Source organism: Oncorhynchus mykiss, chromosome 25 (assembly GCF_013265735.2).
Source record: "Oncorhynchus mykiss isolate Arlee chromosome 25, USDA_OmykA_1.1, whole genome shotgun sequence".
NCBI lineage: Eukaryota > Metazoa > Chordata > Actinopteri > Salmoniformes > Salmonidae > Oncorhynchus > Oncorhynchus mykiss.
The window spans coordinates 2,715,114-2,727,982 of record NC_048589.1 but is presented as its reverse complement, the minus strand read 5'-3'; the positions used below and the strand labels follow the sequence as shown (position 1 = coordinate 2,727,982).

General features: G+C 42.0%; 1 protein-coding gene across 5 annotated transcripts in view; it reads right to left on the bottom strand.

Annotated features, from left to right (window-relative positions):
- The window catches only part of rbks (ribokinase), a 76,605-nt gene that overhangs the window by 54,022 nt on the left and 9,714 nt on the right, over nt 1–12,869 (bottom strand). For 3 of the 5 annotated variants that reach the window (XM_036962219.1, XM_021584329.2, XM_021584325.2), the window contains one exon: nt 10,878–10,939. In XM_036962219.1, coding sequence (XP_036818114.1) covers nt 10,878–10,936 — 59 coding nt within the window. In that variant the 5' untranslated portion in view covers nt 10,937–10,939. Of the gene's footprint in view, nt 1–10,591; nt 10,665–10,877; nt 10,940–12,869 lie in introns of all 5 variants that reach the window. The other 2 variants (XM_021584327.2, XM_021584328.2) reach the window with 1 other exon arrangement.

Sequence of the window (12,869 nt, the reverse complement as noted above, 5' to 3'; positions counted from 1 at the left end):
AACTTTGGACCATTTACTTAATTCCTTTGCAGCAGACACATAGGTTCACGTAACCTAGTAGTGCTTCAATATAGAATAGATTATCAAAAAGGTATAATGACTTTACAAAGAAAGTTATTTAAAAACAGGAAGGCCTTTTATGGTCATGCTGTGTAGGATAAGATAGGACAGGATATATAGGGCGGAAGGTAGACTAGCTGTTAAAGCATTTGGCCAGTAACCTAAAGGTCACTGGTTCGCATACCTGAGCTGACAAGATGAAAAATCTGCCAATGTGCCCTTGAGTAAGACACTTAACCCTAATTATCTCCAGAGGCACCGTACTACCAGGCTGACCAGGTAAAACAACACATTTCACTGCACCTATCCGGTGTATGTAATAAAAAAAAATAAGAGCTCTTTTCACTTTCACTAGTCAGAGAGAGGTAGAGTGAGAGAAGGAAGAGGTGACGGGAAGGTCGAGGTGAGGTGTGAGGAAAGAGGTGTGAAATACTGAGAAAAAAATGTTTCCTTATTAACTACTTAGGTAATTTCCCCTCACCTACAGAAATGGCTCATATTGGCCAATGTCAACAGCCCTCATAGTTTGCATCTGGTAGCAGGTGTAAAAATGTATATACCGCAAGCTGAAAACACTATAAGGTTGGTTAGGAGGGTTTGTTAAGATGGTAAGCTATTCCGCTGTCTTTTAGGGGCAATGTCTATCCAGAGCCACAAACACAGGTGGCTGCTATACATTGGAGGTAGATGAGTTCCCTTAGAACTAGTGAAATGCACCATCTAGCCCATCTAGGCTAGCCTATATAAACACAATCCATCACACTGCTCCACATCACACCGGCTCCATATCTCACATCAGGGAGCTGTGGATGAGGACAGCAGCAGGGGGCGCTGTCTGGCTTTGACAGTGTGGGGTTTCTAGTGTGAGAGGCCACATCAGAGAGGAAAGAGAGAGAGGAGACAAAGTCAGGGGAAAGACAAGTGGAGGTGGGGAGAGGGGGACTGTGTCACAACCACCCAAACATTGGCACATTCAGGCAACTGGATTTCCAACTTCAAAGCCATGCATATCACTTTGATGGGGTGGAAAATGTATTTCAAGTTTTCAAGTACCCTCCACCCCCCCCCCCCCCCCCCTACCCCCCCCCCCCCCCCCCCCCCCCCCCCCCCCCCCCCCCCCCCCCCCCCTCACGAAAAAGACCCAAAACACAGTCTCTTCCCGTCAGTAGTACTGTAAGGGCCTAATTGATGCAGCTCCTCCTGCCCTTTAAAGAGGTTGCCTAAAATGATCAAAACCGTCAGTGAGCGTGTCCGTGTGTTTTTGATAACTGGGGGTGGGATCACTTTCGCCACAGTTACAGATAAAGGTTGGGGGGGGGGGGGGGGGGGGGGAGAATGAGATGAAAATTGTAAGATTGTGTAGTTACTCAAGCGAAAACACAGAAAGGGCAAATGTGACTTGAACGGTGACCTATAACAGAACAGTACATTTGCATGGACATCCACATGGACATATTTTATGTAAGCGATAGACTGTAAATAATCTATTGTTCTGTTTAACACCTGTTGTGTTGCACAACACTTTGCAAAGGTAGCCTAAGCCTACTTCAGGGCGACAAATGTTGTCTCACTTATGTGTGCTCATACACTACTCAATTGTACTTGAGATGATGATACAACATGTGTGGGAAGGACATTTTCACTACACTGTTCACACCACATCTACTGAGATGATATAACAGCAACAGTCGGGTATCAATTAAATGGGATCATGGTGTCATGATGACCAAGTTGAATCCTTGGTCTCAATGGAGTTAATTAGGTTTTACTGATGAGGTCATATCCACATCACCAGTCAACAGGCAGATCAATGGATCAGTGTCTGTCTTCTAACCTAGTCTATGAAAACCAAACAGGATTTGTGGTACAGGTGATATTGGAAGCCAAGTATACTAAGCAAAAATATAAAAACTCAACATGCAACAATTTAAAATATTTTACTGAGTTACAGTTCATATAAGGACATCAGTCAGTTTAAATACATTGATTAGGCCCTAATCTATGGATTTCACATGACTGGACAAGGGCACAACCATGGGTGGGCCTGGGAGAGCATAGGCTCACTCACTGGGGAGCCATGCCCACCCACTGGGGGGCCAGGCCCAGCCAATCAGAATGAGTTTTTCCCCACAAAGAGCTTTATTACAGACAGAAATACGCCTCAGCTCCCCTTCAGACAATCCCGCAGGTGAAGAAGCCAAATGTGGAGGTCCTGGGCTGGCTTGGTTACACGTGGTCTTCAGTTGTGAGGCCGGTTGGATGCAGTGCCAAATTCTCTAAAAAGATGTTGGATGCGGCTTATGGTCGAGAAATTAAAATTATCTGGCAATAGCTCTGGTGGACATTTCTACAGTCAGCATTTCGATTGCACACTCCCTCTAAACTTGAGGCATCTGTGGCATTGTGTTATGTGACAAAACTGCACATTTTAGAGTGGCCTTTTATTGTGCCCAGCACAAGGTGCACCTGTGTAATGACCATGTTGTTTAATCAGCTTCTTGATAAGCCACACCTGTCAGGTGGATGGATTATCTTGGCAAAGGAGAAATGCTCACTAACAGGAATGTAAACATATTTGTGCTCAAAATTGAGAGAAATAAGCTTCTTGTGCGTATGGAACATTTCTGGGGTCTTTTATTTCAGCTCATGAAACATTGGACCACCACTTTACATGTTGCGTTTACATATTTTTTTCAGCATATTTGTGGTATGAGTGATACAGTGTTGCCAACTGTGGAGAAAAAGCCAATATATTCACTTCCTTCTCAAAGTTGTGATGCTAAGATGTTGCATTGAACAGTTTTACAATATTTGGTCCCTTCTCATTTTAAAATGCAAGACAATATTTTTGAGACACGAAACCCAATCAAGGATGTGATAGACCCTGGATTCGAACCAAGGACTGTAGTTACGCCTCTTGCACTGAGATGCAGTGCCTTAGACCGCTGCTGTGTGTGTTAACTATTTAACTGTACTAGAATGCTTAAAAGGCAGCAGAAATGTAAAACATCGGTTATCGGTATCGTTTTTTTTTTGGCAAGGAAAATATCAATTTTGGGTATCGGCCAAAAATATCATATCGGTGCATCACTACCTAAAACCCTCAAACTTTTACAGATGCACAATTAAGAGTATCCTATCGGGCTGTATCACCACCTGGTACGGCAACTGCACCGCCCGCAACCGCAGGGCTCTCCAGAGGGTGGTGAGGTCTGCCCCAACGCATCACAGGGGGTAAACTACCTGCCCTCCAGGACACCTACAGCACCCGATGTCACAGGAAGGCCCAAAAGATCATCAAGGACAACAACCAACCGAGCTACGGCCTGTTCACCTCGTTATCATCCAGAAGGCGAGGTCAGTACAGGTGCATCATAGCTGGGACTGAGAGACTGAAAAACATCTATTTCAAGGCCATCAGGCTGTCAAATAGCCATCACTAGCACATTAGAGGCTGCTGCCTATATACATAGACTTGAAATCACTGGCCACTTTAATAAATGGAACACTAGTAACTTGAATAATGTTTACATATTTTGCATTACTCATCTCATATGTATATACTGTATTCTATTCTACTGTATTTTAGTCTATGCCGCTCTGACATTGCTCATCCATATATTTATATATCTTTAATTCCATTCCACAATTTACTTAGATTTGTGTGTATTGTTGTGAAATTGTTCGATATTACTTGTTAGATATTACTGCACTGTTGGAGCTAGAAACACAAGCATTTCGCTACACCCGCAATAACATCTGCTAAACATGTGTATGTGACCAACAAAATGTTATTTGAAACCTAGTCCTCCTTGCCTTTCTGATGTGGCCCTTCAGGGTCTTTATACCTCTGGATGAAGTTACGCCTCCATCCGCCTCATGCCTACGTTACGTGACAGTAGTCTAATCTGGTGATTGTGTCTGGGGACAGCGGTATTAATCAAAGAAATAGAATGACGTGATTCCTATGGAATTAATAACCCAGGCAGGGGTGGAGGAACAGGGCAGTTCCCTTATATGTGTCTGTATAGGGCTTCATCCATTTCGAGCCATGCTGGAAACACCCTTCCCAATATTACCCCTTGGCTTTTGCGTAAAAACTTTCCATGACAACTGATGGTAAATATAGACTAAAAAGATGCACATAGCGTGTTAGACCATACCTAAAAGGGTTTAGAGTCACATGGTTGTCATCGGCCCAGAAAATAGGCCATTCCATGTTTCCATCACAATGTGATGTGTATGAGCCAGAACGACTAATAAAGCTTTTTCAAGCACAACAAAGATGTGTGGCTGTCAGTTTCAGAAGATAACATGAGGATGAACAGTTCTAAAACAGAATTGGCAGTTAAATAATGTATATGCCATGGCTCAGAACCAGGACCCACATTTTAAAAATGTAGGGTTACTTGTATAACCCCTGTTCTATGATAATATGTAAGGGGTAATCAACTAGGGGCTATGCGTTCATTGAAAATAATGAACGAGGTGTGAAGTATTCCACGACGCGCTAGCCTCGTTCATTAGCCACGACCCGCTAGCCTCGTTCATTATTTTCAATAGAACACATAGCCCGAGTTGATTTGACACATTTACGTTCATTCGTTCATTATTTTCAATAGAACGCATAGCCCAGAGTTGATTTAACACATTTACGACTAGAAATGTGTTCATTTTGGCGGTAGAAATGTGTTCAACATACACTGAAGTAGCTAGCAAGTTTACTAGTTAACTACAGTAGTTGCCGTGGTAACTAAACAAACAGACTTGGTCGTTTGGCTAACCAAACCATCAGTCCTAGTTTCCCGTTATAAAATCGAATTCAACAAAACCAATACTGCTTCCAATTCGACGTTTGCTTTCAAAAGCAGGTCAAACAAAATATGTATTAATGAACTATAACCATTGAATTCTACCGTGCAAATATACCATGCGTTATATGGAAATAATACATGCTCTAGAATGCCCGTAAAATCCATGAGGAATATTCAACAACTCCATGGTATAAGAGTGAGATCTCACATTATGGGGATTCGTTCAGGCAGATTCTTTAACAGAAGTACCAATCACAGAGCTTTGTTGGAAACAGACATGTTCGAGTGGCGAATGAGATGAGCCCTTTTTCTCTTCATTAGACACCACTCGCCCTGCCTCTGGTCATTCTCAAGCAGGCCTCTTCCTTGCACTCTTTTTAAAAAAAATTTTTATTTATTAATTTCAAATCAATACATAAAGCACATGAGGAAAAAGCGGTAATCTTAAAAAATAAAAACAAATAAAAAGCTGTAACCATGCCAGCCCAGAACCTCCACATCCGGCTTCTTCACCTGCGGGATCGTCTGAGACCAGCCACCCAAACAGCTAATGGAACTGATAAGTTTTTCTGTCTGTAATAAAGCCCTTTCGTGTGGAAAAACTAATTATGATTGGCTGGGTCTGGCTCGCCAGTGGGTGGGCCTATGCCCTCCCAGGTCATGTGAAATCCATAGATTAGGGTCTAATTAATTTATTTCAATTGACTGATTTCCTTATATAAAATTGTTGAAATTGTTACATGTTTATATTTTTGTTCAGTATACATAACATAATGCAAATCATATTTGAATGGTAAATCTAATGACAAACTGGGTAAATCAAAATGTATCCTAGGCCTATTCAAAATACAGGTGAATGCATATTCAATGGGAGTGTGTACATGCATTGTGTAACGGCCGTTGTTGGTGAGGACCAATGTGCAGCGTGGTAAGTGTCCATATTGATAATTTATTATCACGAGAACACTAAACAAAATAACAAAGGAGAATGAACGGAACGGAACGAAACAGTCCTGTCTGGTGTAGACACAAAACAGAAAACAATCCCCCACAACTCAAGGGTGAAAAACAGGCTACCTAAGTATGGTTCTCAATCAGGGACAACGATTGACAGCTGCCTCTGATTGAGAACCATACCAGGCCAAACACAGAAATACCAAATCATAGAAAAACGAACTTAGACAACCCACCCAACTCACGCCCTGACCATACTAAAACCAAGACATAACAAAAGAACTAAGGTCAGAATGTGACACATTGAGTTATTGAGCTTGTTTTGTCTGATTTCATCCAACTGTTTACCTTCCATTTGGGATTTATTGAACATTAGAATGGGCAAAACAAGTGACCTAAGCGACTGAGCGTGGTATGATTGTCGGTGCCAGGCGCGCCAGTTCCAATATCTCAGAAACGTCCGGCCTCCTGGGCTTTTCACGCACAACAGTGTCTAGGGTTTACTGAGAATGGTGCGACAAACACAAAACATCCAGTAAGCAGCAATCCTGTGCACGAAAACAGCTCGTTGATGAAAGGTCGAATGAGAATGGCAAGATCCGTGCAAGCTACCAAGCAGGCTACAAACAGGCAAATAACGGCGCAGTACAACAGTAGTGTGCAGAACGGCATCTCGGAACGCACAACTCATCGACCCTTGTTACGGATGGGTTATTGCAGCAGACGACCACACCGGGTTCCACTCCTATCAGCTAAAAACAAGAAGAAGCGGCTCCAGTGGGCATGCGATCATCAACACTGGACAATTGAGAAGTGGAAAAACATTGCCTGGCCCGACGAATCCCGTTTCCTTTTGCGTCATACTGATGGCAGAGTATAAGCAGCATGAGTCCATGGCCCGATCCTGCCTGGTGTCAACGGTACAGGCTGGTGGCGATAATGTAACGGTGTGGGGAATGTTTTCCTGGCACACGTTAGGTCCCCTGATACCAATTGAGCAATGTTTCCATGCCCCAAATAATTCAGGCTGTTCTGGAGGCAAAGTGGGTCCAACCCGGTACTTGATGGGTATACCTAATAAACGGTATAGAAACATTTTATAAATGGTACATTTGCGTGTGATATGATTGCATTTTGGAATCCCGTTCCCCGTCGCTCCAAGATTAATAGTTTTGACCACGCTCCACTGCTTTAATTGGTGCAGCTAGAAATCACAAGTATCCATCCTATAATGAAAAGGCACCTGCAAAATAAAATTCCAAAAACGTGTTTATCTATTTTGTGCTGTTGTTACATTTGTATTGGTGTTTTGTTTCGTGTCCGATGAGCTGAAGGTGTTGTTACATGTCATTTGCGGCGTGCATCATGAGCAAAAGTAATCGTAACCTATAATTTCACTTCCCATAGCTGAGAACCATGGCATGAGCATGGGCTAACTTGGCATTGCTGTAGCGCAGTCTGCCAGCAGCCTACCAAAGGTCGCATCATGCCCATTACAATGTAAAATCTAGTCCAAATCGTTCAATAGTTAGGCTATTCATATTACTGGAGCATCATCCTCTTTCTTTCTATTTCTATGGCGGATTCACGGCCACAATTTATGGAACATGCCAAAAGTTTGGACATAACAAATATCAAATCAAACTTTATTTGCCACATGCGCCAAATACAACAAGTGTAGACTTTACCGTGAAATGCTTACTTACAAGCCCTTAACCAACAGTGCAGTTCAAGAAAAATAAAATATTTACTAAGTAGGCTAAAAAATTAAAAGTAACACAATAAGAATAACAATATAATACATTTTAGAATAAGGCTGTAACGTAACAAAATGTGTAAAAAGTCAAAGGGTCTGAATACTTTCCGAATGCACCGTAACCTAACAATACCCCTACTTCCCAAGGCTATGTCCGAGAGGCTGGACAAGTATTTTGCCTGTTTTTAGTCCTGCTGAAAAGTGAATTCATCTCCCAGTGTCTGGTATATTCCATTTTTTTTTTTATCCTGAAAAACTCTCCAGTCCTCAATGATTACAAGCATACCCATAACATGATACTGCCACCACTATGCTTGAAAATATAGAGAGTCGTACTCAGTAATGTGTTGTAATGGATTTGCTCCAAACATAACACAATGTATTCAGGGCATAAAGTTAATTGCTTTGCCACATTTTTGTTGTTGTATTACTTCAGTTCCTTGTTGCAAACAGGATGCATGTTTTAGAATATTTTTATTCTGTACAGGCTTCCTTCTTTTCACTCTGTCAATTAGGTTAGTATTGTGGAATAACTACAATGTTGTTCATCCATCCTCAGTTTTCTCCTATCACAGGCATTAAACTCTAACTAACTGTCAACATTGGCCTCGTGGTGAAATCCCTGAGTGGTTTCTTTCCTTTCCAGAAACTGAGTTAGGAAGGACGCATGTATTTTTGTAGTGACTGGGTGTATTGATACACCATCCAAAGTGTAATTAATAACTTCACCATGCTCAAAGAGATATTCAATGTCTGCTTCTATTTTTACCCATCAATCAATAGGTGCCCTTCTTTGCAAGGCATTGGAAAACCTCCCTGGTCTTCGCGGTTGATTCTGTGTTTGAAATTTTCCTGCTCGACTGAGGGACCTTTGTATGTTGTATGTGTTGGGTACAGTGTGGGGTACAGAGATGAGGTAGTTATTAAAAAATAGTTGCTAAGCTCATTTTCACTCCTGAACTTATTTGGGCTTGCCATAAAAAGGGGTTGAATACTTATTGACTCAATTTGTAAAAATTTCAACAGCATAAAAAATATTTGTAAAAATTTCAAAAAAGAATAATTCCACTTTGACATTATGCGGTATTGTGTGTAGGTCAGTGACAAAAAAAATCTTTATTTAATCCATTTTAAATTCAGGCTGTAACACAACAACATTTGGAAAAAGTCAAGGAGTGTGAATACTTTCTGAAGGCACTGTGTATAGTATAAGCTACAAAATAAACTTTCCAGTGACACTGATTCACCCAATGATGAAGATGAAGCACAACCAACCATAGACATATAATCCATAGATGGGATGTTCCCATTCAAGTCAGGACTGGCAGCCATTGCTAGTGTACCCATGAGTTTAACGGTCAAAGTGCCAGGGTTAGAAGTTCCAAAATCCTTCCTTGGATTATATCTATGGACACAATGCAACAAGCTGCTCTATATTAGGCGCACGTGTTGCCCAAATTGCGGCCTTCCCGACTGTAAGTGCTTGTGATAAAACTTAATCCACAGCCATTTATTTTAGAGGCTATTGATCCTCTGGAGCAAAATTATGTCTGTTCAGAGAGCACCCCTACTTCCCGCAGCTATCTCCAAGAGGCTGGACAAGTCAAGACACAGGGCTCTCTCTCCCACCACAGCAAGGCTCATGGCACGCCTACGGCCTTTGATGGCGCCTCTGGAGGCTCGTAGGGTGAAGTCTGCAATGACACAGATCTCCAACCATAGGCCCTGGTTGGCTATACCGTTTGCTAGGAGTTGTTGCATCTCCATAAGCAAATCGTCTTGGTATGCCATCAGCTTTTAATTTTGAATGCCCGTACTGAACGTGCGGCAGACACATATGCCTTTTGGAAGATGGAGGCGGAAAAGCGCTCCGCATTTCCATGGAGGGAGATGCCGGTCTGTGACATGGCATAAGGATTGAGGTGGCTGGCCAGCAACGACTCAACCTTCGGGGGCCAACTCCATATTCTGAATACCCATATTATTAAAGTACTTGGTCTGTGGTTAGGGTCTTGTCCCAGTTAAGTTGGGTTTCCGCCACACAAGATGGGACCACCGGGAGGAGTTGTTTACCTGGAGTGGTGCGAGAGGGGAGCCTCCTCTCGTCGAGTAAGTCCATTTCAGCACTTCTACCCCCTACGGGTTTGGGCCAGTCGATATTTAGTCTGGATGCTGCCCGTTTCAGACATCGATAAGCCGGTATCTGTAGTTGGGTATTGAAGCTCCGCTGAGGGTAGAAGAAGGCCTTTCGGCTTCCTCTTCCTCCTTTGGGATGAGGTGAGTCATGTCCTCGCTATCGTCAATGACGAGGTCACCTTCCCCTTCATTGAAACGCTTGCAGTGCATGCAGTACTTGGGATTAGCGAGCACTGCTGCAGCGTGCTCTCACCCCAGGAAGACAATACATGAGTCGTATGGGTCTTTGGCTGATAGTGTCATCCAACACAAACGCGGGTGTGCCGGTAGTCAGGCAGGGGCATGAATCCTGCTTGGTTCCCTCCATTCCATAGCAGGGGCAGCAGGTTCCATGGCTCCGAGAAAAAGTTTTCCTTGAGCAAAATACAAGCTAAGTAGCGTCAGCCTAGCTAGTTAGTACAATGCTAGCCGGAGAAAGCGCATGCTTACTTCGTCTGTCTGTTTGAGCAAAACTAGTCCTTTGTGGGGTTAGCTAGCATTCCAGCTAGCCAAGTTAGCTGTAGTCTCACAGTGTGGGCTACCCAAGTCTCGATAGCTAGCCTGTGACGCTAGCTACCAGCTGAGAATGAGGAGTCAAAAATGTATTATAGCGGAATCAAAACTACTTTCGGTCAGTACTCAACATTATCGACAGGATCTGGGGTCCTACGTTTGGCAGCGTGAACCTCGCGGTTCACCAGAGAACAGTTCAGTAGGAAGACAGAAAATCTAGTCATGCTTAGGAGAGCTTCAGGAGTTAGAGTGAAGGAAGAGAGGCGAGAATGATCAGAGGCAGCACAAGGGGCGTCTTATGAAGAGGAGAGGGCCTCACCTCATTCGCCAATCGACCTGTCTGTCTCCAACAGACGCTGCGATTTGTAGCCTACTTCCGTTAGAGAATCCACCTGAGCGAATCTCAATCAAGTGAAATATCGAGAAGATATATTTGAAATAGAACTACATGTGACATATTTTGACATCTCAAACTACAGATGAATTGTTGATATGTGACCCAATAACTTCTACAAAATGTTCCCATAAGATCTCAAAAGTACTTTGGGGCAAATTCTGATCCAATCCCTCTCTCAGTGATGTGATGCATAGCGTAACTAACTCACCTGACCAAGTCAGTCATACAGGAACCCACCACCACCACATCGAAAGCCTCCTCCGTCATGGTCTATTGGAGAGAGACACACAGGAGGCAATGGATACTTTAGAGATGTATTTATTGTTAGCTTAGCTTTAAGTACAAACTAAATTATTACATTTGTCATAGCTTCCCCTTTGACCCAGCAACACACTTTTCAGCAAAGGTTACTTAGGCACGTCATTAAGAGTCTGGTCAGACATTTTTATAATTGGAACCAACATGAGTATAGAAAAAGATTTATTGTAATGTGATTTAGGGGTTTAAAAACATTTTACAGAATTAGCTGGTTCTTCACACATTTTTAGAACTATGCCTAGGCTAATCGTAGAGTATACTCACTGCTAGGGGCATTTCAAGCAACAATAACATATCATACTGAAACTGCACTCAAAAGAAACTCAGTATTTGCCATATTACCATGAACTGACTGGAACAAGGTAAAAATAGAGCATTCACAGCTCTCTCAGAGTTGGACAGGTGCCAATCTAAACCCAGCGATTATTTCAATGCTACACCACGTGACTGAACACAGCCCAGAAAAATCTTTAATTAATTCAATCCTTGGCATGTATTGGAGTTCATGCTTGTCTGTTAATCTTTTCAAATCTCCTCAGCAGTAAAAAGGCTCAGAAAGCCTGGCCGCTGGCTCTAGGACAGCTAGGCTAAATTCTCCCACATTTCTGAGCATATTGTCTTCCTCAGCCATGGCTGTTAGATGTGCTACCCCTATTGCAGCAGATACAATTTTAGCAAGCATGTCCGACCACTCAAAACAGGGGCCCCCCTCTCAGATTCTGGTTTACTTGCATAATGAGTTAAGTCAACTTTTCAGTTAGCCTACTACAACCTGGTCTTTCTTGACAAAACAAAGGGAGCAAAATGATTTTTCATTGGGTTAAACTGACACAAAAGGTGATATATTCATGGAGATTTGCCTAGGCCTAGTTGTGTCGTAAGGATGGACATGGAAAGTTGTATGAATTGAAAAAGTGTCAATAAAATAAACTATAAAATGATGCAATGGGGGTAATTTAGGCCTACTTTATATTACAAAAATGTAGACATTTTCAAATACTTTGTATCTATTTTTAGAAAAAGCTGAGGGGATGATAGAAGCCGGAATGTTAGCCTACACTGAACAAAAATATAAAAGCAACATGCAACAATTTTTTTGTTACTGAGTTACAGTTCATAAACTCAGCAAAAAAAGAATAGTCCTTTTTTTCAGGACCCTGTCTTTCAAAAATAATTCAAAAGTAATCCAAATCCAAATCACTTCACAGATCTTCATTGTAAAGGGTTTAAAACTGTTTCCATTGCTTGTTCAATGAACCATAAACAATTAATGAACATGTGGAGTAGAGGTCAACCGATTATGATTTTGCAACGCAGATACCGATACCGATTATTGGAGGACCAAAAAAGGCCGATACAGATTAATCGGCCAAATTTTTATTTCTTTATTTGTAATAATGACAATTACAACATTACTGAATGAACACTTATTTTAACTTAATATAATACATCAATAAAAATCAATTTAGCCTCAAATAAATAATGAAACATGTTCAATTTGGTTTAAATAATGCAAAAACAAAGTGTTGGAGAAGTAAAAGTGCAATTTGTGCCATGTAAAAAAACGAACGTTTGAGTTCCTTGCTCAGAACATATGAAAGTTGGTGGTTCCTTTTAACATGAGACTTCAATTATTCCAAGGTAAGAGGTTTTAGGTTGTAGTTAATATAGTATTTATAGAACTATTTCTCTCTATACTATTTGTATTTCATATACCTTTGACTATTGGATGTTCTTATAGGCACTATAGTATTGTCAGTGTAACAGTATAGCTTCCGTCCCTCTCCTCGCCCATACCTGGGCTCGAACCAGGAACACATCGACAACAGCCACACTCGAAGCAGCGTTACCCATCGCTCCACAAAAGCCGCGGGGCAAAAGC